The sequence below is a fragment of the Cornus florida genome, unplaced genomic scaffold (genome assembly GCF_030987335.1).
Source record: "Cornus florida cultivar Cherokee Brave unplaced genomic scaffold, ASM3098733v1 CherokeeBrave_3.0.0_Hap2_Chr02, whole genome shotgun sequence".
In the NCBI taxonomy this organism is placed as follows: domain Eukaryota; kingdom Viridiplantae; phylum Streptophyta; class Magnoliopsida; order Cornales; family Cornaceae; genus Cornus; species Cornus florida.
In genome coordinates, this window is record NW_026775572.1 from 25,993,004 (window position 1) to 26,018,970 (window position 25,967).

At 32.5% G+C, this 25,967-nt stretch overlaps 2 protein-coding genes and 1 pseudogene across 2 annotated transcripts; 1 reads left to right on the top strand and 2 right to left on the bottom strand.

Moving 5' to 3' along the window:
• Positions 1 to 9,264: 9,264 nt before the first annotated feature.
• LOC132295890 (cytosolic sulfotransferase 6-like) lies at positions 9,265 to 9,992 on the bottom strand. Its single transcript, XM_059794154.1, has 3 exons — positions 9,803 to 9,992; positions 9,502 to 9,685; positions 9,265 to 9,394 (listed from the first exon to the last, which is right to left on the bottom strand). The coding sequence occupies exons 1-3, from the start codon at positions 9,990 to 9,992 to the stop codon at positions 9,265 to 9,267; spliced, it is 504 nt and encodes a 167-aa protein (XP_059650137.1).
• A 1,102-nt stretch (positions 9,993 to 11,094) lies between these two features.
• Positions 11,095 to 12,110, top strand: LOC132295891 (cytosolic sulfotransferase 15-like; annotated as a pseudogene).
• Positions 12,111 to 14,014: 1,904 nt separating this feature from the next.
• On the bottom strand, positions 14,015 to 14,974 carry LOC132295892 (cytosolic sulfotransferase 15-like). The gene has a single exon (XM_059794156.1). It carries the CDS (start codon positions 14,972 to 14,974, stop codon positions 14,015 to 14,017), a length of 960 nt encoding a protein of 319 aa, XP_059650139.1.
• Between the last annotated feature and the right edge of the window lie 10,993 nt (positions 14,975 to 25,967).

The window sequence follows — 25,967 nt, forward strand, 5'->3', positions numbered from 1 at the left end:
TCTACATAAGTAAGACCATGACAGATGCGGAGACGCAATATAGTAAAGCATAAAAAGTCATCTTACCCTTGATCTATGCCAAGAGGAAGTTTCGGCATTATTTTGAATTTCATAGCATTGTGGTACTCACCAACTATCCTATACGGGGTATACTCTCTAAGCCCGATTTATCTGGGAGAATTACCAAGTGGGCTATCGAGCTTAGTTCCTTCGACATAACTTATGAGCCAAGGGTGTCGCACAAAGGACAAGCCGTAGCAGACTTTCTTCTCGAGTATGAAGACACTCCCGAAAAGCCGGTACACCCAGAACCACAGTGGGAACTTCGAGTCGATGGCTCCTCGAATCAAGCAAGTACAGGGGTAGGCGTTGTAATGTCAACACCCGAAGGCACCAAGCTGCAGCAATCTATCTGTTTGAAGTTCCCAGCTACGAACAATGAGGCCGAGTACGAGGCATTACTTGCTGGTCTTCGATTGGCTAGCAGCCTTCAGGTACGTTGCTTAAAGGTTTTTAGCGACTCACAGCTTGTTATAAATCAAGTGACAGGTCAGTACCATCCCAAAGAGGAAAGAATGAAAGCATATAAAGAAGCTGTAGAGAACGTTGCACAGGGATTCAATCAGATCAAATTCTATCAGGTACCTCATGTTGAGAATGCCGAAGCAGATCAATTGGCCACATCAGCGTCATCCTCAAATGAAGATCTGACTCGGATTGTGCCGATTGACGTCCTGGACGAGCCCAGCATTAATCCTTCGCAGGAAGTAATGGTGATTCCAGTTATTCCTCGAGAACCATGCTGGATTAATCCATTGGAAGCCTACCTCAAGCATGGAGTTCTTCCAGACCAGAAGTCCGAAGCACGGAAGCTCTGTCTCACCGCAGCTAAATATGCCATCATTAACAATCAGTTATACTGAAAGTCATTTTCAGGTCCTTACCTGAAATGTTTAAGCCCTACTGAGGCTCTTGTGGTGTTGAAACAAATCCATGAAGGAGACTGTGGCAACCATTCTGGGGGTAGATCCGTCGCGCATAAAGTCCTAACTCAAGGTTACTTCTGGCCGTACTTGGCCCGGAATGCAGAAGAGTATACTCGAAGGTGTAAAAAATTCTACGTCACGGTCCCATGAAACATCAACCTGCCGAAGATTTGCATGCAATGGCAAATCCATGGCCATTCGCACAATGGGGGATTGATATGGTGGGCCCGTTACCCAAGACCGTGGAACAAAAGGAGTACGTGCTACTAGTTACAGATTATTTCACTAAATGGGTAGAAGCCGAGGCCTACTCAAGTGTGACCCATGAGCAAGTAAAAAGTTTCCTTTGGAACAACATCATTTGCCGGTTTGGGGTCCCAAAAGTCATTATGATGGACAATGGTAAGAACCTCGACAATAGAAGTACAAGAAAATTCTTTGTTGAGCATGGAATTATACAAAAGTTGGCTGCAGTTAGTCATCCACAAGGGAATGGACAGGCTGAAATAACTAATCGGACCATTTTCAGTTGTTTAAAGAAGAAATTGGAGAAACTCAAAACGACATGGTACGAGAATCTCCCTCAAGTGCTTTGGGCGTACCGAACCACACCACGGCGGCCCACGGGGGAGAGTCCCTTTGCCATGGCTTATGGCTCTGAAGCAGTGATTCCAACCGAAGCGGCGATTTCAACCCTTCGGACATCCTTGTTGCTTGAAGGAAACAATAGTCAGCAGCTCGAACATAGTCTCGACCTCCTCGATGAAAAAAAGGATGCTGCAGCAATTATGCTTGCTTCATATCAGCAACAGCTGCACAACATTTATAACAAACGTGTCAGATTCCGGAGCTTTGCGATAGGCGATTGGGTTCTGAAGCAAGAGACAACTCATGTAAAGAAACTGGAACCTAATTGGACCGGACCCTACAGGATTACCGAAGTAGTGGGGAAGGGAGCATATCATTTGGCCGAAGCTGACGGACATCCCATTGCGCGTCCTTAGAATGCAACACACCTTAAACGGTATTTCTATTAGTTAAGTTTGTCAATTTTATTAAGAATTCTTCAAAAATAAGGCTGCATAAGCGCACAGTTAGCCATGCTTTACTTTATTTTGCTTCTATTTGTTTCTTTCCATAAAAATTGTGGCCATACCATCATTCTATGATTATTCAATTTTGCGTCGCAGTATGCATTAGCAATTTTTATGCAAAGAAAGCAATTTTTATGTAAAGAAAAAAAATTTGAAAATTTTTATGCAAAGAAAGAAATTTCAAATTTCAAATTTTATGCAAAGAAATTTTCATACTACACTATGATTATGCAATTTTATTCTTTTATGCAAAGCAATGTTGGAAGCAAGTTATTAAAAACCATGCGTTTTGACCTATGGTTAAAGCTCTTTGTCCCACATCGGATAAAAATAGAAAGGAAATGTGGTTAATATATGCATAGTCCATGACATATAGTTGCCAAGAAAGGAGTATCAATGGAGGAAAGTCTCCAAAGTAAACAAATAGGAAATTTCGCAGCCATTGTTACTCGCTTTCTTGGCCTCCTATCATTTTTGAGTCCTAAAAAAAAAACGATGAAGAGAAGAATATATATATATGAAAACCTCCTTTAGGCTCAGCGCCGGGGAGTAATCCATTTGCCTCGGACCCTAAGTGTCCGACTCGGCAAAAATCTCGCCTTGGACCCTAAGTGTCCGGCTCGACAAAAATCTCGCTTCAGACCCTAAGCGTCCGGCTCGGCAAAACCTCATTCAGGCTCAGTGCCAGGGAGTAATCTATTCGCCTCGGACCCTAAGTGTCCGACTCAGCAAAAATCTCGCCTCGGACCCTAAGCGCTCGGCTCGGCAAAACCTCCTTCAGGCTCAGCGCCGGGGAGTAATCCATTCGCCTCGGACCCTAAGTGTCTGACTCGGCAAAAATCTCACCTCGGACCCTAAGCGTCCAGCTCGGCAAAAATCTCGCCTCGGACCCTAAGCGTTCGGCTCGGCAAAACCTCCTTCAGGCTCAGCGCCGGGGAGTAATCCAATCGCCTCGAACCCTAAGTGTCCGACTCGGCAAAAATCTCGCCTTGGACCTTAAGCTTCCGGCTCGGCAAAAATCTTGCCTCGGACCCTAAGCATCCGACTCGGCAAAACCTCCTCCAGGCTCAGTGCCGGGGAGTAATCCATTCGCCTCGGACCCTAAGTGTCCGACTTGGCAAAAATCTCGCCTCGGACCCTAAGCGTCCGGCTCGACAAAAATCTCGCCTCGGACCCTAAGCTTCCGGCTCGGCAAAACCTCCTTCAGGCTCAGCGCCGGGGAGTAATCCATTCACCTCGGACCCTAAGTGTTAGGCTCAGCAAAAATCTCTCCTCGAACCCTAAGTGTTTGGCTCGGCAAAAACCTCGCCTTGGACACTGAGTGTCCGGCTTGGAAAACCTCTTATTTATTTTGCTTCGGACTAAAACAAATAAGGAACCTTCAGGCAGAGTACCTTCCTTCTAAAAAAAAAAAAATTTCTCAACAGAGTGAGTGCAATATCAGAAGCATATAAACATACTCAATCGAAGCAGAATAAAAGAAACACAGCTTAAGAAACAAGGATATATCATGCATTTTCAAAATTGTTTCATTACAAGGAGAAAAAAATATATATATGTTTGCTTGATCCTACTTCCTCTTCAGATCCAACGGGGCAGATTCAAGAGCATCTACTACAGTTGGACTTACAGGTGGAGGAATTGAAGGACCAGGAGTTACAGGAATTGATGAGCTCAGAGGATCTTCCGGGTGAGCCTTCACCATTTCAGCAAAAAGCACCTCAGCCTCCTAAGCCTTCGGACCCTCTGTATAAGGGAAGGACACCCCCATGTTCACATCAAAGGCATCAGGATCCATCGATTTGGGGCCTGAGCCTTGATTGAAGCCGGATCGGTAAGCTTTTGCACTTGACAAGGGCACCAGACTGGAGTAACGACCTTGCATTTGCCTCCCGGCAACGATGCAGGTGCTAAGGGCGTCATTCAAACGCTGGACTTTAGCCTCCAGCGACTCAACTTTGGCATCAGAAGCAGCCAGACGCTTCTGGTAAACATCCTGAGCCTCGTATGCAATTTGTGCATTGGCAATGGCATGGGATGCCTTCTTCTCAGAATTACTGAGGTCTTTTTCCAACTTCTTAAGAAAAAGAGACTGAGCCTTAGCAGTAGCACAGAGGGCCATAGTATGATACAAGCCCTGCATCATGAGATAATAACAATGTAAGAAAGTTTGTAAGAAAATTATGACAATGGAAATGAAGGAAGGAGCAAACCTCTATGGCTCGAACAGGGGCAGATGGGAGTAATTGTTCCAACCCCATTTTGCCGATAATTTCTTCGTCCTTGGGGAGCCACATTCGCCGAGCAACGGCCAGTGCTGCAAATGGGTCAGTGATCATAGAATCACCAACATGGAGGATGGACTTGTCAGCCCTCGAGAAGGAAGGAGTCCAAGGTGCCCCAGCCTCGACAAGGACGTAAGCGCTGACCTCATCCTCAGGGTTAATCTCCTCGGTTTTCTTCCCTTTGCTTTTTGGGTTAGAAGCACCCTTGGATTTCGCGGTTGAAGAGGGGTTCAGCCTTGCCCTTTTGTTCAAAGGGACATCGTCAATCTCCTTTTCCTACTCATTTGTACGCAATATAGTCAGCGGAGCATTCTCTACAGCTTTCCCCTTCAAGGCTTCAGCCCTCTGTTTTTCTTCCTCAGTCATGGGGAAGCTGTCAAATGATGGAAGTGAGAGGTTCATGAGATCAGCGGCTACAGCTCTGGAAGCAATTGCTTTAAAACTCGCAAAAGTGAGTAAGCTCTCGACCGAGGGAGGGTCGCTCCAGACCTGCCTTTCTAAGAAGGAAAGCCTTTTCTTGGCAGCCGAAGAAGGAAATGTTGCTGAAAAAACACCAAGAAACTCGTAAATATATCGAAAGAATAAGATTCGACATGGGAAACAGCCAGAGCAATCTTCATGAAGAAAAGGGGGATGTTCTATACCTAACTTCTGGAACTTGCGAAAGATTGGGAGTTTGCTCGATTGGGGCACGGCCCATCTCCCTTTAACAATTATCATCATCTCTTTCCACTTCTTCTCAGAAGTAGGGAGGTCTGTACATATCCTTTGGTGCAAGGGGGAAGTGAAAAAGAAACGACAAGGTTCGGTTCCATGCTTAGAAATAGAATAAGTAATCAGCAAGTCAGCCAGAGTCAGGTCAAAACTCTCCTGCCACCGGCGAATGAAGAGTGCTGAGATTACTCGAAGGAAGTTAGGGTTTACTTGTAGGGGTGCAATCCCCAATTTGTTGAAGACTAAATGATAGAAATGATGAAGGGGGAACCTAAGAGCGTTGAGGTGCCCAACAGAGAGGAGCAACTAGTCTTCTTCGACATCCTCGTCGGCGCAAAAATCAGCGCCTTTGGGGTATTATGCAATTTCTACCCCATCATGAATCTCGAATTCTTCTATTACGGATTCAATGGAGAACGGGATGCGACGAATAGATAAAATTGCATTTCTTTCTTCCTTAGTGAGGATATTATCCGACCCAAAGATGGATGTTTCAACCTGGATCGAGGAAGCACCCGGCTGATTAGCCGAGTCATTTACAGGTTTAGGGAAGTTCGAAACCCTAGGTGGGGGAACCCTAATGAGATTAGGGGAAGACGAGGGAGTGGACTTAGAATCTACGATCTCTATACGTTCAGGAGTAGTCGAAGTACTCATAATGCAAGATCGAAGAGAAAAAGATGAAGAACTAACCTGATAAGACGACGGAGTGAAGAATGCAAGAAACGTAGTGAGAGCAAAAGTAACCCTTATAGAATCTCTTAAGGCAGAATGGCAATGGGCAATCTTCGAACCATCTTTTTGTAAAATAGACAACCGTGCAACTTCAATTCCCTTTTTAATAGGAGCCGCAATCCAATTAAAGAAGGAATTGGAGGCAAAGTGTGGAGAGAAATATCTCCCTCCAATAAGAGCAGTCCACGTCATCATAAATATAACTTTATCTTCGATAAAGTTCAAAGCCCATCTCGTTAAAAGCTCAAGTTGAGTTGGTCATTAGCCCAAAACTACTGTTATCTAACTACCAGCTTTACTAAAGCCCGAATCAAGATGCCAGCAGCCCAATGTCACTAATGACAAACTTCTAGCCCATGAACAGAGTCATATGGACCAAGTTAAATGCGGCCCAAATCCATTTAAAGAAGGAGCCGGTCCTGCAAGGAAAAGGATTCACCAAAAGGAAGCAAGTTCTGTGTAAGGAAAATCTGGTGAGGGAAGAATTATAAAGAGGAAAGAATTCTATTTGTAAAGAAATTTATATATAGAAAGAATTAGAGGACAAGCAACGCGACTCTTACCATAATTCTTCTAACTTTTGTATATAAATAGAGGCCTAGACCTCCAATAAAGAACAAAAGTAATTCTACGCCTCTTTATACACTGTTCTTATTTATTTTTATTGTTTATTGAGTGAGTTGTGTTATTTCTCCTAATCATTATTGGTTGGACGAAATTTTGCGCCTACAATAGGGATTGTGGTGGTCCAGGGATAGTGGCTTTTGAGAGCTACGCCTATCATCCATCAACTTGAAAGAAAAAAAAAATGAATGTTGTGTGTATACTGTGTATATATATATATATATAGACAACCTTATCTCTACTGTTGAGTTGTTGCGATTTTATTGGCCTCTGAGAATTTACTTTACAAATTAGCAAGTTAAGTCCATGAACCCTTGAAACTGTGTCGTTTTTTATAAGGGCACCATGGTCTTTTGAATTTTCTGGTACCGGAAGGTGAGCTGGCTGGGTAAAATGCAAAAAATATATAGTTTAAGGGGTTTTTTTTTTGTAGTTTAGGGGGCTTTCTTGCAATACCCCAATAGTTCAGGGAGTTTTTCTGTATTTTACCCTTTAAAATATAACATAAACATTTGTTATTCTATCATATTTAGATTGTACTTTATTATTTTCCAAAACATAAGGTCAAAAATTCAAACTGCACAAAATGAGTGAGATGCAAATGTTAAAAAGAAAATAATTGAATTCAAAAGCGAAGTTTTCTGCCCTACAATTTCCTCGCAATAATTGTAGGACAATTTTTACCGTCCAATAATCAAGGACCTATTAATTTTATCAACTTTACGACTGATTGCAATGGCTATCGCATGTGCCAATCAAAATAATGTCACCGATTTGCATTCCCCGCTAAATATTTTTTTGCTCCCCAGTGTCGTCGATTTGTCGTTGTCTATGATGATGCCTCTCCATTTTTTTTCTCATCTCAAATTAATGCTTCATTTCACTCGTAACGCTTGCACCATAAACGTACATGCATGTGAACTCAAACTTGAATTTAATTTCAGTTTGGGTTTTTTAATCCAAATAGCACTCCATGTTAAACAAATATTAGAGTTGTTAACAATGATGAATTCACTCACTACAGACATGGTGACGAAAATAGGACCAATTCTTTAATCACACTTGAATTCGAGTTAGTAGGCAAGAATGTCACTCTAGTTTAGGGATGATAATTTTTTCCAATCCGACGGGTTTTTGCCCCGTCATGTTTTTAATGGGACAGATTTAGTAATTACCTAAATGAGTTTGGGGTGAATATGATAAAATAATTAAAAACTCGAAGCGGGTTTGGGGCAGATGCGGATTTAGTGATAAACACATCCCAATTATATATATACCTTTAAAAATTATATATACATATATATAAATTTTAAGACTATTGTTACCTTGTTACAAGTGTTCGTTAATATATTAATATTTATTACTTAGTAAATTAAAAGTCGGATCAACTTATTTATCACCCCAATTTGAGTACATCGGGCTATTTTTTTTTTTTTTTTTTTTTTTTTTGTTTTACTAAATATTAAAAGTAACATAACCCAATCGTCCCCGTAATTAAACGAAATACGCGGGGCGGAGTTGGTACTTTGTGTACCGAAGTAGGGGCGGGGATGGTATATCAATTATAAATCCGTCACAGAGTAGGAGCGGAGTTGGTATGACAGATTTTCTAACAGGGCGAAGTATGGTTTAGCTAACTCTGCCCTTACTCCGCCCTGTTGCCATCCCTACTCTAGCCAATTCATATATATAGAGAGAGATACCAGTAGCACATGACATTATTTTTACTAATTTATTATGAGTAATGATACTTATACCGATGAATTATGCAGAATTGCTAGGCCTATTACATTTGATTCGTTAATACATATCAAATATCAGAAAGTGGGACATCCACTTTCTTAGTTAATGCATTAATGACCAATCAAATTTAGTAAGCTTAGTAATTTTGCATAACTCATCGGTGTAAGTATCATTACACATTTATTATTAGCTATTTTTACTAATTTATTAGCTCTTTTGCGGTTGTATAAACCATCGGGATGATAATCTAATGGCAAATTCTACCAACACATATTTTATAAGTTTTCGAAAATAATTTGAGTCTTAAATTTAGATCTATTAATGGATCGGATTTTAATCCGAATCTGATCTAAATCCAACCCTATTACTTAGATATAGATTAAATAAAAAAATTTGATAATTCGTTACCTTAACAAATCAAGTATGGATTATAGGTAATTCGATCCGATTAAAATTATACATATATATTTATTACATTACAATATACCATATATCATATATGAATGTTATATATATGAGTTACATACTATTAAATTTATATATATTAATTATTTATCATTTTATTCATTTGGTTGAATCATCCTGTACATTAATAATTGTCCACCAATTAACCTTAGAATTAGACCATGTCCGTAGACAAGATTTTAATCCAATTCTAAATCAAATCTGATCCAGATATTAATTGGATTTCGAACATTCAATCCGATAACCTGTTAGCGATCCAAATCTAATAATCCATTAACAAAACAAATTAAATATGAATTTGATCGATCCATCCAAATCCGATCCGTTAACAAGCTTACCTCTATTATAGCATACTATAACGTTTTTCAACCCAATTACATCTAGGTAACTATGGCTCAAAAGGAATCTAGGAAGGATTGGGTTGTTCTGATAAAACTCCTGCAAAAACAATAAATAACATTGAAGTCACTTCAATACTAATAAATTAATCACATGAAACAAAACAACAGCACTCAAGTAAAATAAAGAAAGCTCAAGATCGAAGCTAGAGCTAGCTATATGAACATCATCAAGTGATGAAAACAAAAACAATAAGAAGGTAGTCTAATAATTGAGAAGTCAAAGGATGTTTCTCTGAGAAGCCTTGAAATTCAATCCAGAGCCATCCAACTTCTCCTCCATGAGCTTCTTCAAACGTTCAGCCATGGAAGGCGTCAAATAATTAGCCCAATCACCCACCTTTGCTTTCCTAAAAAGCGAACTATGTTCAAACCCACACTTGAGTTTGCCATTGTTGTTGACCTGCAAATCCTTGAGACTTTCAAAACTACACATTCTTGACACTTGCTCTATCACCCCATCTCTCTCTTCGTCCCCGAAAAAGCGAAGCCCAAGAACTCCGCCAACTTCTTCAGAAGCTCAAAATTCTTATCCTCTTTCAAGTCCTCGTATTTCAAGAATAACACCTTGTTTGGATTCTCCAAACTCGCTTTCCAGTACCCAAAACATGGTCCCAAAAGGGTCCATAACCCTGAACTCCCTTGCAATACATATCAAAACTTTCTTCCAATGGAATTGGAAGCTCCAAGCCTTCTTGGGAACGTTTCAACAAGAAATGCCAGTGGGAGGTGAATTGGTCCAAAGGGTTTTGACAAACGTAGACAATCCGGCAACCACCGGAGTCTCTGATAGAAATGGGCAGTGAAGCATATGGCATATGGCATGTGGGTAGTGAACATAAGGGCTTTGAGCCAAGTGGTGCCACATTTTGGGAAACTGGCTATGAAGAGGTCTGTTTCGCGGGCTTGGAAGTGGCGTTGGAAAGCTATCACGCCGTGAACAGCCATTTCCGGACACCAAAAGCCTTGGAATTGGCGTAGGTGAGTGGTGCCATCCCAGTTTCTCACTCTAGGAAGAGTTTGGAGCAGAACGTCTTCTTCAACTTCCATTCTAATGAAAGATATGTTGAAGTTCACTGTCAACTGTTCACATGATCATGTCTGTACGTATGTGCGCGTGTATATATATCAAAAAATAAAAATGGCTGCATTAATTACATATATTGAAAGAAGACTTAATTATTATGGTTTTACAAATTTTTTCAGGATTTTAAGGTGTTTGATCACCATAATTTTTGTGATAAATATCATGGGAAAATTTTTTGAATACATGTCTGGCAAATATTGTTGGAAACGGGGACATTAAAATCATAAACTTTGAATGAGATTTTAAATAGATTCCGCTAAGATTTTGAATAGACAATACTACTGTTTGGCCATATATATATATACTTGCACTATCAAATTTTAGATACTTTTTATTATATATATAATATATATATGTGCACTGTCAAATTTTAAAGAGGACAATTATATAAATATAAAAATATTTTCTTATAAAATTTTAAAAAATTAAAAGTTTTGCCCCCACTTGGCCTTTGTGGCTACGTGTAATAAGGGTCATTTTGTCCCACATCGGAATCGGATGGGAAAGAGATTTGGTATAAATGAGTGGGTATGCAGCCTTACCTAACAGTTCGAGCTTTTGGGTAAATGGGCAAGCGCCCACCCGTTACAGTTGGTATCAGAGCCAAACCCAGTCCTTGATCCGGTGTCACGCCAAGCGCCCGGCCCGGAAGGCGTCCGGGTGAGTCCACCCGGGTAGGCAGGGTGGCCCAATCGCAACGAGGGCGTTGCGAGTTTGGGTGGAGGAGAATGTAACAAGGGTTATTTTGTCCCACATCGGAATCGGATGGGAAAGAGATTGGGTATAAATGGGTGGGTATGTAGCCTTACCTAATAGTCCAAGCTTTTGGGTAAATGGGCAAGCGCCCACCCGTTACACTACGCCACTAACTATACAATGACACCTCCCATAATGGTATAAACTATACAAAGACAGAAAAACAAACAACACACACTACCACACTGCCATTTCCAACTGATACCAATGGAGCAAAAAGATGTCCCCAGAAGCTGCATTTCAGTGGAATTTGATGGGGAAGATGAGTTGCTCCAAACTCTCCCTAGAGAGAGAAACTGGGATGGCACTTCTTACCTATGCAAAATCCAAGGCTTTTGGTGTCCATCATGGGCAACTCATGGTTTGATCTCCTTCCAAAAACACTTCCAAGCACGCGACACCGATCTAGTCTGGCCAGTGTCCCCAAATCAGGCATCGCTTGGTCCAAAGCCCTCGTGTTCGCCATCGCGAACCGCACTTGTTATGGTCTCAATGACAACCCTTTGCTCATTGCCAATCCTCATGACCTAGTACCCTTCTTGGAGTTCGATCTCTACTTGGACAAAAACAACTTCCCAAACCTGGAGGATCAAACCGACGTCCCAAGGATTCTCTCAACCCATGTACCATATGCATCACTACCAGTTTCTAGAGTCGGGTTGTCGCATTGTGTACGTGTGTCGAAACCCTTTTGATCAGCTCGTCTCTCCAACTGGCATTTCTTACTCAAACGTTCCCAAGAAAATGTGGATCCACCACTTTCATTAGAAGAATGTTTTGACATGTATTGTAAGGGAGTTAACAATTTCGGACCCTTTTGGGAGCATGTTTTAGGGTACTGGAAAGCGAGTTTGGAGAATCCGAACAAGGTGTTATTTCTGAAATACGAGGATATGAAGGACGATATCAACTTCTGTCTCCTTAAGAAGCTGGCCGAGTTCTTGGGCTTCCCTTTTTCGGCCGATGAAGAAAAAGATGGGGTGATAGAAGAAGTATCGAGGTTGTGTAGTTTTGAAAATCTTAAAGATCTGCAAGTCAACAAGTCCGGAAAAATTTTGGGATTTCAGAAGAGTTCGCTTTTCAGGAAAGGCGAGGTCGGAGATTGTGCCAATTATCTAAGTCCTTCTATGGCCGAACGTCTGAAGAATCTGGTGGAAGAGAAGTTAATTGGCTGGTTCTGGCTTAAGTTTCAAGGCTTCTTGATCAGCTATATTAATCCATAGCCTTGGAATCAATTTAATACTTGTGTCATTGTGTGTTGTGAGAGAATAATTAACATTGTGTTCAAGTTCATCTCGTGCTTGCTCAATGTTATGTATGTAGCTTCGTCAGTTCGTCAATGCTGCATACAGTTGCATTTGTGTGGTTTTCTTTTTGTTTTTATGATCAGCAATAAGTGCATATGTGTTCAGATGTTCACGTTGGTGAACACTGAGTTACTCTTGTATTTCTTCCATTTTATAAATAGTCGTTATTTGAATGAGGTGGAACTTTAAAATTCAAAGCATTTGCCGACAGATAGTGTATATATACAGGGGAGCGAAGGGGGAAACTGGCCCCTAACAATGACAACAGTAGAGCAAATCAAACAGCTTAAGGAAAGAAAAAAAAAAAAAAAAAGGCCTAGAGGCTACAAATGATACAATAGGCCAGACAACCAAATTCAAAATTGAAGAAATTTTAAGGACTTCATACAAATGGTTTGGAGGGAAATATTTTTTTACAGCTGGAGAAGCAAATTTTGAACTAAACTTCTTTCAATTCCAAATTCAAGACACCGATTACATGCTCTCAAACCTAAATTATCACTTCTACTAAATATGATGCCAGATTGGCGCAATTACAAGTTTTTTTTTTTTCTTTTGGACAAGTCAATGTATTAATAAAAAAAGTGGAATTTCACCATTATTATAGGGAATTTACTATTGATGGGGATGAAATTTACCAACAGATCCAAATCAATCCTGGATAGGATTTGTCACCAAAAGTAAGCGGAGTTAGGCTAGTGTATCAGTTTTTTAGGCAGAATTCTATGTGGTCTAAAAAAATATGGGGTGTGAGTTCCTTGTTATGGTTTAAAAAAAAAAAAAAATTAAGATTTTGCGTGTTTGGTACGCTAGAATAGAATTCTCGTCCAAACTTTCATTTACTTTCTCATATTTGGTAATTGGTATGCTAGAATAGAATTCTCGTCCAAACTTTCATTTACTTTCTCATATTTGGTAAGTGTTAGCGGTGTCTTACATCGAATAAAAATGAAAAATGAAATGAGCATATATGAAAGAGTATGCATGCAGTACTATCCAAATATTCAATAGTTTAAACTTTTTGGTTAAAAAGTAAACATCTTATTTGAAAATTTGGATAGTATTGCATGCAAACTCATTATGTCACATTTAATTTTTCTTGTCATGATAAGGATCTTTTGATACTATTTTTATATATTAATGCACAATGTCATGATGGGGATCTTTTGATAATAGTTTTATATATTTATACACAATGTCACGAGAGGGATCTTTTGATAATTTTTCTTGTCATGATAAGGATCTTTTGATAATATTTTTATATATTTAAACACAATGTCATGAGAGGGATCTTTTGATATTATTTTTATATACAAAATTTTATTGTATTTGCTTAGAGAGCGAATTATTGAGCCATGTCGGGGCTTTACAACTTTGAAATTGATGGCTAACAGGCTAAGCTAACCAAAATAATTAGTAAGATATTGGTGATGGTTTCCAGTACTTCATGAGAGACCTTTCTAGCTTCTCCAAGAAATTTAAGAGTATCTCCCTAAGAATCTATGCAATTTAGCTAGATAAATGTGGTTGAGAACTCAATGCCCATATTAATGAACAACATGAAAAATGAAAGACAACAATACATATTCAAATTAAATGTGGAAATAGTAAATACAAGATCGAGCCGAGTATAACTCAGCTGGATCAGTTCACCATGGTGAACCAGTACCGTACAGTCCTTATTGCTGATCATGCATGCAACATTGACAAAGCTAGCTAAGTACATAACATTGAACGAGCACAAGAGGTACTCGAAAACATTGTTAATTATTCTCTCACACACAAGGAAATTAAGTTTTAGGATTAATCAATATAGGTAATCAGAAAGCCTTGAAACTTAAGCCAGAACCAGCCAACTTCTCTTCCACCAGATCCTTCAAACGTTTGACCATGGAAGGAGTTAGATAATTGGCCCAATCTCCGACCACGCCTTTCCTAAAATGTGAACTTTTTTTAAACCCTCCAGCCAATTCTCCGGTCTTGTTAACCTGCAGATCCTTAAGATTTTCAAAACTACACAAGCTCGATATTTGTTCTATCACACCATCTCTCTCTTCCTCCGCCGAAAAAGGGAAGCCCAAGAACTTGGCCAGCTTAAGCAGCTGACCGAAGTTAACATCCTCTTTCAAGTCCTCATATTTCAAGAATAACACCTTGTTTGGTTTCTCCAAACTCGCCTTCCAATACCCTAAAACATGGTCCCAAAAGGGTCCAAAACTGTGAACTCCCTTGCAATACAAGTCGAAACATTCTTCTAAAGGAAGTGGTGGATCCACATCTTCTTGGGCACGTTTGAGTGAGAAATGCCAGTGGGAGATGAGCTGATCAAAAGGGTTTCGACACACGTACACAACGCGACAACCCGAGTCTATGATAGAAACTGGTAGTGATGGATATGGTAGGTGGGTTGAAAGAATTCTAGGGTCACTTCTGTCCTCCAGGTTTGGGAGGCGATTTTTGTTCACATAGAGATTCAACTCCATGAAGGGTACGAGTTCATGAGGATTGACAGTGAGCAAAGGGTTGTCTTCCAGACCATAACGAGTGCGGTTCACGATGGCGAACGCGAGGGCCTTGGACCAAGTGGTGCCTGATTTGGGGACACTGGTTAGGATTAGATCGGTGTCGCGTGCTTGGAAGTGTTTTTGGAAGGAGATCACACCGTGAATTGCCCATGATGGACACCAAAAGCCTTGGAAATGGCAGAGATAAGAAGTGCCATACCAGTTTCTCTCTCTAGGGAGAGTTTGGAGCAACTCCTCTTCTTGATCAGCTTCCATTGAAAGACAGCTTTTTTGAGAAAATGGCAGTGTGTAGTTTGTGTGTGCATGATATACCAATGAACATGTATCTATGGTTGTTAGTTTACACACTTTCTTTCCAATGTTTTTTTATTATTTATTTTTTTAATTCATAACGATATCCAATTGAATGATTGGTGGGGAGCAATTGCTTTTTCAACAAGGTTGTGCCACTGCTTGTGGACAATCTTTGCTACTTCCCTGAATCATGTGGAACTGATGGGTGCAGTGATGGAATGGCCGCATTACTGCACTGGTGGAGGGTTGGACTTATTTTTGCTTGTTTGATAGAAATTTTGGAGGTCATAAGTTGGTTTTGGATGTCTATGTTTTAGTTTTTTTCCCAAATTGAAACACTACGGTACACTTTATACAAGCTTATCCTTTAACTTAAAAAAACACTTACTTTCATTATATGTTAAGAACAGTAATGGAATTGAATTCCACTTATATCACTCCATCATCAACTACAAAAAACATAAAATGCAAGTATCCACCATGTATATATGCAAAATATATATTTGAAAGACCAACTACTAAAACCAAGTTTATTTTATGTGGTCTGCCGCAACCATGGTGCATATTAATTAGCAGTGACAACATTTAATACAACACGTTAACACGATACGATATATATAAGCAGTTTTGGATTTGGGCTAATCGTATTTGTATTATAATTGTGTCGACACTTATTGAGCCGCTAACTAAACGTGTCATGTTCAACCCTATGAACACAATTAACTAAACGTGTCAGATAAACGTGTCGTGTTCGTGTAAAAAATGACTTAAATGTGTCTTTTTCGTGTTGTGTCAAATCTTAACCCATTTATTAAATAGGTTATGCATATCATGTTACACGTATAATAATCGTATCGTATCCGTATCAAGGTCTTAGACATTTTTAATAATCGTGTCGTTTTCGTGTCGACCATAATCGTGCATGCGTCGTAATCGTGTCGACACGAACACGACACGCCAATACGAATTGTCACCCTAATATTAATGCAACAGTAGCATTCTTGTGTTTTCTTTTGAGTAGACTTAACCTCAACCTCGACCTAAACCTTTATCAAATACCAAAAATAATAATAATAATAGAAGAAAATATATTACCTGATAAAAGAAAATATTTTATGAATAATATGTTAAAAATTATACAACACTATTTAAAAAAAAATTAAAAACCCCCCATGTGACATTTTGAAAAAAATTAAAAACCCCCCATGTGACATCTTTAACGAAAAAAATTAAATAAATAAGAGCTTTAAAAGAAAGTAGTGACATTTTGAAGCCCATGTGAGACTCGATTTCGAAATTAAGAATCTGAACCGGAACTGTATACTCATGATTTTGAAATTAAGAATCGGGATTAGAATCGGAATTGTGAGAATCGGAACTGAACTCACGGTTCCGATTCAGTTCTCACGATTCCATGGTTCTTTTGTACACTCCTAGTGAATTATTTATATTAATGAAAGAGATGTTTCACAAACTTCAACATGATTATAATTTATAAGGTGTGTGACCCTTTAATCTGCATTTGAATTCTAATAGTATTATTGAAGGAATCTTTCTTTATGAAAGGCAAGTGAAATATATAGTGATCTAATATGTGAAGTGCTCCGCCCATGATTACAATTTATAAGGTGTTATTAAAGATCAATTTTTTTTTTGGCACATTAGGGAGAGACTTGAACACTGGCACAAGAGTAATGCCTGATTAAAGAAAAAATTTATATATATTTTTCTGTAATGAGTATTTCCGAATGTTTTTGAATGTCTAGCATTAAACTTAGCTAGAAGGTTATCCAGATAACGAAAGCCTTTTGTGAAGATCGTAATTATTGACTTGTTATCTTTTAACTATGTCATGCATGCAACCGGCCATTTCAAAATATAAAAACTCTCAACGAAAATATCAAGGGAATATTTGAAGTTTTTTTTATTATTATTAACACTAGTTGAAATTTTTTTATGTTGTCATTGTTTAATTAAGATAATCCCCTCAAATAGTTGTTAAATTTAGGAATTCAAAGATTTCTAGAATGTCAAATGTTTGAATTAAGTGTGTCAAAGATTATATATTTAATCATATATATAAGATATTCTAGAGATTGTGTTGCTTAATTTTAGGGATTATGTTTAAAGATAAGCCTATAAATACTCTGTAAAATTCATGAAATGAAACTAATGAAATACAATTCATCAAATTAAACAATAGTTTTGTCACCGGCCATGGGCACATGTATATGTGGTTGCTGCCTTCTTAAAAAAATATATAATAAAATAATATATATATATTTATTTATTTATTTAAAAGAAGGACCCTGCTTTAAATTGTATCTCATTTGCAGGGACTCTACGTTGTGTGCGCTATCATCCATCATAATTATTTTATGAGGCCCACTAAAAATAAAAATATGATGATATTAATTAATAGTAATTCTGAATGGTGGCTGCAACGTTTATTATTATTATTATTAATATTTTTTTCGTGTTTGGGTAGGTGTTGCATGTTACCAGAAAAAGTTAATATATGCTAAAATAGTGAAAAGATAGATATACCAAAGATATGCCATCTCTATATATATCATGTTGTCCGTCCACGACAAATTCCCAGCCTCGTGTAAGCTCTGTTTCTCAGTTCTCTAGCTTTTTTCACATATATACATCTCCAAGTGGATTGGGTACGGACAGAATCGTAATCAATTTGATTCCAATATGATAAACATATTAAAATTTAATCTCATAATTCAATGAACTTTTTTTCTTTTTCTTTTTTTCTTTAAGTTCGGCAAAGAAAGCTAATAATTAATGCTTTTGATAATATTTGAACTTTCTACTTTTTATTTTAAAATGAAAGGAGATTAAAGAAACAAAAAAAAAAAAAAAAACAACGCCACGTAAGCAAAAAATGGCTAGTCCAACATGTATGTGTCGATACTTGGATGCAAAATAATGAGACCTATACACGCGGGTCCCAAATTACCAATGCGTTGCACGCAAATGTATCGACAAGCCATTTTGATTGACTATTTCTGCATGACTATCATTTTTCAAAAAACATAAGCTACTCCATTCCACTTTCTTTTAAAAACTAATCATTCATATTATTCATACACTCGATATCAATCTATGAATAATATGTTAAATATTATATTAAAATTTTAATAGTAAAAACTTTTTTAAAAAAAAATTAACTTCTTTACATCCTTCAATACAAATCTCAACTTCCGGTATTGACTAAATATATATATATATATTTTTAACTGTAAAAACCAAAAAATACATAAGAGAAGTGGAGCTAAATATTTAAAAAAACAAACACTCCACCCTAGTTTCTTCTAGAATTTGATACTAGATACTTCATGTTGTTCGTATCCCTCAATATTAGCTCACAATATTAAAATATAAAATGCCACCTGATGATAAACATGTTAATAATTTAATAGAACTTTTTTACATGCTTCAAATATTATATCTTCGATATAAAACTTTGAAATTTACTTTTCAAAAAAAAAAAAAAATTATTATATCTTCGGCCTTCAGTTTTTACTATTTATGTTATGCACAACACTTTAAATTAAATAGAAGTGGAGGTAATTAAGAAAAAAAACAAAAAGTTGCTCCACTTTAATTAGTTTATTCAACAAGTTGATACCCCATACCGTCCGCATGCCTCAATGTCACTCCACATTCCACAAAGCCAAAAAGTAAATTTAAAATGTTAGAACATCTCCGACGATATGTTAAAAGTTACTCCACTTTAATTAGTTTATTCAACAAGTTGATACCCCATACCGTCCACATGCCTCAATGTCACTCCACATTCCACAAAGCCAAAAAGTTAATTTAAAATTTTAGAGCATCTCTGACAGTCCGTTAAAATTTTTGGTGTGAATCTAATGTGTTACAGTAGATTTACACAAAAAATTTGTTCTAACTATTTTTAACTCCTGCAGTTGTTTTATACCTTTTGTGTAAAAAATTATCCCCAATAATAATCAACCAAGTGTCATACCTAAAGCCCTACATAACTTTTACAAACATACTTTATTCAGTTTATTTTTTGGCAATTAAACTTTACGTCCCAATTCTCTTCAGTTAGGAAAAAATAATAATTTCTCCCTATATTTCATTTTCCCATCCCGTCAATAGCAAACCTTTTACGCCATCGCCACCGAAATTCTAACTTATAAGATTTAAGTATGTAGAAACTACGTAATTAAAATATATATCTAATTTTTAGATAATACATATTTATCTCATTAGAATATAATGTAAAATGATAAAAAAAAAATCTAAAAAAAATCCTAGAATCTACAGTATGATTATAGAAGATTATATAAAACGAAAGTGATGAATCAAACTATATTTATTAAAATAAATAAATAAAAGATAGTAGAGCAGTTCTTACTTTGCCGCCAGTTACAGATTCTTCTCTATTCCACTATAGAAAAGTGGGAAACAAAGAGGGCGTAAAGGAATGAGAGAGAAGAAAAAGAACCGCGAGTGTAAAAGTGGAGGAGAGAGAAAATATGTTTATATGGTAGTGTAAAAGTGCTGTGTAAAATACACAACCCTTTTACACATTGGTGATGTGACAGTGTATCTTAACAGACGGCTGGAGATAAAAAAAAAAATATTACAAATCACATGTGGCAGTGTATATTTTATATAAAAGGGTTTTTTAACAAACTGCTGGAGATGCTCTTTGATCATGTTAAACATGTTAACTGTTGTATTTAAAGAAAGGAGAAATATATATATATATATATATATATATACTAGGAAAAGGCACGTGCGATGCACGTGGTGAATATTTTGTAACTTATAAAATTTTTGTCTTCATATTGATTAATAAAAATTTATTTTATATTAATAAATAAATACTGAAATATTTTGAAATTGGTGATAGAGTTTAAGTTTCGTAAATTAATAAATTCTTTTATGTTTTTATATTAATACTGAAATATGTATATTTTATTTTTTATTAAATAATAATTTTTTATTTTAATAGTGAAATATTTGAGTTTTGCAAAGTAACAAATTTTTTAGGTAATGTGAATTTTATTAGGTAATTTGTAATTTAAATTTTATTAGATAATTTGAAATTTAGTATAATTTTTAATTTACAATAGAAATTTAATTATATTAATTTTTAATTAAATTTTAAAATAGAAATTCAATTATACTAATTATACATTAGATTGAAATTGATATAAAAATTTATTATATGGAGTTTGTGGTTTTTGGAAGACCTTAGGTTATATTTTATTTTCTTTAAATATGTAATTTGTGGTAGAATTTTATAGAAATTATTTTATTTTATTTAGATATATCTTTGCAAAATTAGATTTTCTTTTATTAAAAAACTCATAAAAATAGATAAATACAAGTGTTATATACTTATATGTGATAGAGTTCTCTTTTTGTATTAATTAATAAATATTTTTTATATTAAAAAATAAATACTGAAATGTTCAAATTCTTTAACATTTATATTTTATTTATATGTATTATTATATTATTATATATTTTCTTTAAATATATCATTGTCTAATGTGATAGAGTTATAGAAATTGTTTTATTTTTTTTAAATATATCCTTATTTAATTAGATTTTATTTTATTAGAAAACTTATAATAAATAGATAAATACAGGTTATGTGTGATAGAATTTTAAAGAAAATAAAATACTTAATTTGTGGTAAAGTTTTGGTAATTTGTGTTAAAGTTTTATAAAAACTATTTAAATATATCCTTATCGAATGTGATAGAGTTTCATTACAAATAAAATAGGTAATTTGTGGTAGAATTTTATATAAAGTATTTATTTTCTTTAAATATATATATCCTTATCTAATTATATATTTTTTTTTATTAAAAAACTCATAATAAAAGATAATTTGTTGTAGAGTTTTAGAAAAATTATTTTATTTTTTATACCAATTATTAAATATTTTTTATATTAATAATTCTTGTCTAGTTATGTTATACTTTATTAAAAAATTCATAATAAATAAATAAATAGGTAATTTTTATTAGAATTTTATATAAACTCTTTTAAAAAAATATTTTATTTTCTTTAAATATATTGTTGTCTAATTAGATTTCCTTCATAACAAAATTCACAATAAATAGATAAAAACAAGTTATATGTGATAGAGTTTTAAAGAAAATAAAATACATAATTTGTGGTAGAGTTTTATAGAAATTATTATATTTTCTATAAATCTATTTATAATAAATAAATAAATAGGTAATTTGTGTTACAGTTTAATAGAAATTCTGTAAAAAAACACTTTTATATCAATTAAAAAATATTTTTTTATATTAATAATCCTTGTCTAATTAGATTTCCTTTTATTAAATAAACTCATAATAAATAGATAAATAGGTAATTTGTGTTAGAGTTTTATAAAATCTCTTTTCAAACCTCTTTTTATATTAATTAATAAATATTTTTTTATCTTAATAATGCTTGTCTAATTAGATTTTCTTTTATTAAAAAAAAAACTCATAATAAATAGATAAATAGATAATTTGTGATATAGTTTTATAGAAACTCTTTTAAAAACTCTTTTTAGATCAATTAATAAATAATTATTTATATTAATAATACTTGTCTAATTAGATCTCCTTTTATTAAAAAAACACTTAATAAATATATAAATAGAAAATTTGAGTTAAAATTTTATACAAACTCTTTAAATATTATATCTTTATCTATTGTGATAAAGTTTTATTGAAAATAAAATTTGTGATTTGTGATAGAGTTTTATAAAAATTATTTTATTTTCTTTAAATATATCCTTGTTTAATTAGATTTAATTTTATTAAGAAACTCATAATAAAAGTTAATTTATGGTAGAGTTTTAAAAAAATTATTTTATTTTATATATCAATTAATAAATATTTTTTATATTAATAATTCTAATCTAATTAGATTTTCTTTTATTAAAAAATTCATAATAATAAATAGATAAATAGATTAACTTAAATTTATTAGATAGATTTTAGAGTTTGATAACATTTTTTTTTATATAAAAACTCTTTGCATATCAATTAATAAATATATATATTTTTTAAATAGATAGTTAACTACTAAAACTCTTTGCACATGTAATAATATTATAGATAAAAACTTTTTTTATATAAAAAAATAAATACTTAAACACTTTGGCACATCTTCTGTATTTTACTAAGAAAATTATGTTTTCTTTTCTTACAAAATTCATAATAATAAATAGGTTAATTTGAATTTTACTAGGTAGATTTTAGAGTTTTAAAGAAGTTTTTTTTCTATGAAAATTCTTTTCATATCAATTAATAAATATTTTTTTATATAAATAAATAAATACTGAAATACTGAAACTCATTCCACATTTAATAAATATTTTTTAAATAAATAAATAAATACTGAAACTTTAGATTTACTTTTATTAAAAAATTTATAATAATAAATAGATAAATAGGTTAATTTGAATTTTATTAGGTAGATTTTAAAGTTTTATAGAGTTTTTTTTTTTCTTTTATTACTTTTTTTTTATATAAAAACTCTTTTCATATCAATTAATAAATATTTTTTATATAAATAAATAAATACTGAAATACTGAAAATCTTTGCACATTTAATATTTTATTTTCCTTAAATATATTCTTGTCTAATTAAATTTAATTTTATTAAGAAACTCATAATAAAAGTTAATTTGTGGTAAAGTTTTAGAAAAATTATTTTATTTTATATATCAATTAATAAGTATTTTTTATATTAATAATTCTTGTCTAATTCAATTTTCTTTTATGAAAAAATTCATAATACTAAATAGATAAGTAGGTCAATTTAAATTTTACTAGATAGATTTTGAACTTTGATAGAGTTTTTTTTTTTTTTTTTAAATACTTTTCATATAAATTAATAAATATTTTTTTTTATAAACAGATAATTAAATATTGAAACTCTTTGCACACTTAATAGTAGTATAGATAAAATCTTTTTTTATATTAATTAATAAATATTTTTTTATATAGTTAAATAAATACTGAAACACTTTGGTAAAACTTCTGTATTTTACTCTGAAAATTAGATTTTCTTTTATTAAAAAATTGTAATTTGTAATACGTGTTAGAGTATTATAGAAAATATTTTTAAACTCTTTTTACATGAATTAATAAATATTTTTATATTTTAATAATTCCTATCTAATTAGATTAGCTTTTATTAAAAAAAACACTCATAATAAAAGGTAATTTGTGGTAGAATTTTAGAAAAATTATTTTATTTTTTATATCAATAAAAATATTTTTTATATTAATAATTCTTGTCTACTTAGATTTTCTTTTATTAAAAAATTTATAATAAATAAATAGGTAATTTGTGTTAGAATTTAATATAAACTCTTTTAAAAACTCTTTTTATATCAATTAATAAATATTTTTTATTTTAATAATTATTGTCTAATTACATTTAGTTTCATTTAAGAACTAATAATAAATAGATAAATAGGTAATTTGTGTTAGAATTTTTTAAAAACTCTTTTAAAACCTCTTGTATCAGTTAATAAATAATTTTTTATATTAATAATACTTGTTTAATTAGGTTTCTTTTTATTAAAAAACTCATAATAAATGGATAAATAGGTAATTTGTGTTAGAGTTTTATAGAAACTCTGTTGATAGAGTTTTATGGAAAATAAAATAGGTAATTTGTAATAGAGTTTTATAGAAATTATTTTATTTTCTTTAAAAATATAGTTGTCTAATTAGATTTAATTTTATTAAGAAACTCATAGTAGAGTTATATAAAAATTATTTTCTTTTATATATCAGTTAACAAATATTTTTTATATTAATAATTCTTGTCTAATTAGATTTATTTTATTAAAAAAATGATAATAATAAATAAATTAATAAGTTAATTTAAATTTTATTATATAGATTTTAGTGTTTTATCATATTATTTAATAAATATTTTTTTACATAAATAAATACTGAAACTCTTTACACATCTACTGATAGTATAGATAAAAACTCTTTTTATATCAATTAATAAATATTTTTTTATATAAATAAATAAATATTGAAATACTCAAACTCTTTGACATAGTTTCTGTATTTTACTCTGGAATTCAACTCTTTTTATATCAATTAATAAATATTTTTTTATATAAATAAATAAATACTGAAATTCTTTGGCAGAATTTCTATATTTTACTCTAGAATTCTAAATTTCTAGAATTCTCAATTTCTGTACCCCTTCCTCCTTCCTCTATGCCTCTATTTATAGGCTTCTTGGATAAATAGGATAATGACATGTGTCCTTTTCTGATAATGATATAATCATAACTGGGCCGAGCCGGTTATATTGTGATAATTATTCATAAAAAATAATTAAAAATAAGAGTTTTATATAGAATATGATTAATTTTATTAGGTAATTTTTAGATATTTATAAAAACTATAATTATCCATAAAAAAAACCTAAAAATAAGAGTTTTATATAAAATGTGATTGGTTTTATTAGGTAAATTAGATTTTCTTTTATTAAAAAACTTGTAATAAATAAATAAATAGGTAATTTGTGTTAGAGTTTAATAAAAACTCTCTTTATATCAATTAATAAATATTTTTTATTTTAATAATTCTTGTCTAATTAGATTTACTTTTAGTAAAAAAAACACAAAATAGATAGATAAATAGGTAATTTGTGTTTTAAAAACTCTTTAAAAACCTCCTTTTGTACCAGTTAATAAATAATTTTTTATATTAATAATACTTGTCTAATTAGGTTTCCTTTTATTAAAAAACTCACGATAAATTGATAAATTGGTAATTTGTGTTAGAGTTTTATACAAACTCTTTAAATATATCTTTGTTGATAGAGTTTTATTGATAATAAAATAGGTAATTTGTAATAAAGTTTTATTGAAATTATTTTATTTTCTTTAATTATATACTTGTCTAATTAGTTTTAATTTTATTAAGATACTCATAATAAAAGCTAATTTGTGATAGAGTTTTATAAAAATTATTTTATTTTATATATCAATTAATAAATATTTTTTATATTAATAAATTTTGTCTAATTAGATTTTCTTTTATTAAAAATGGATAATAATAAATAGATAAATAGGATAATTTAAATTTTATTATGTAGATTTTACTGTTTTATAGATATATATATTTTTTATTTTAGTAAAAACTCTTTTCATATCATTTAATAAATATTTTTTTATATAAATAAATAATAAAACTCTTTACACATCTAATAATAATATAGATAAAAACTCTTTTTATATCAATTAATAAATATTTTTTTATATAAATAAATAAATACTGAAAACTCTTGACAGAGCTTTTGTATTTTACTCTGAAATTCAACTCAATTAATAAATATTTTTTATATAAATAAATAAATACTGAAACTCTTTGGAGAGCTTCTGTATTTTACTCTGAAATTCTGGATTTCTAGAATTCTCAATTTCTGTACCCCTTCCTTATTCCTCCATGCCTCTATTTATAGGCTTTTTGGATGAATAGGATGATGACATGTGTCATTTTCTGATAATGACATAATCATAATTGGGCCGGGCCGGTTATATTGTGATAATTATCTATAAAAAATAACTAAAAATAAGAGTTTTATATAGAATGTGATTGATTTTATTAGGTAATTTTTAGAGTTAACTATAATTATCCATAAAACATAACTAAAAATAAGAGTTTTATATAGAATGTGATTGATTTTATTAGGTAATTTTTAAAATTTTATAGAAACTTTTTTTACAAAAACTATGAAACACTGAAACACTTTGCACATTTAATAATAGTATTGATATATATATATATATATATTTATCAATTACTAAATTAAAGAAAGTAATGTAAATTATGCCAAAAAAAAATTTCAAAACAAGAAGTATTATAAGTTAAATTAGTAAATGCAAACAGTCCAACATAACACTCAAAAA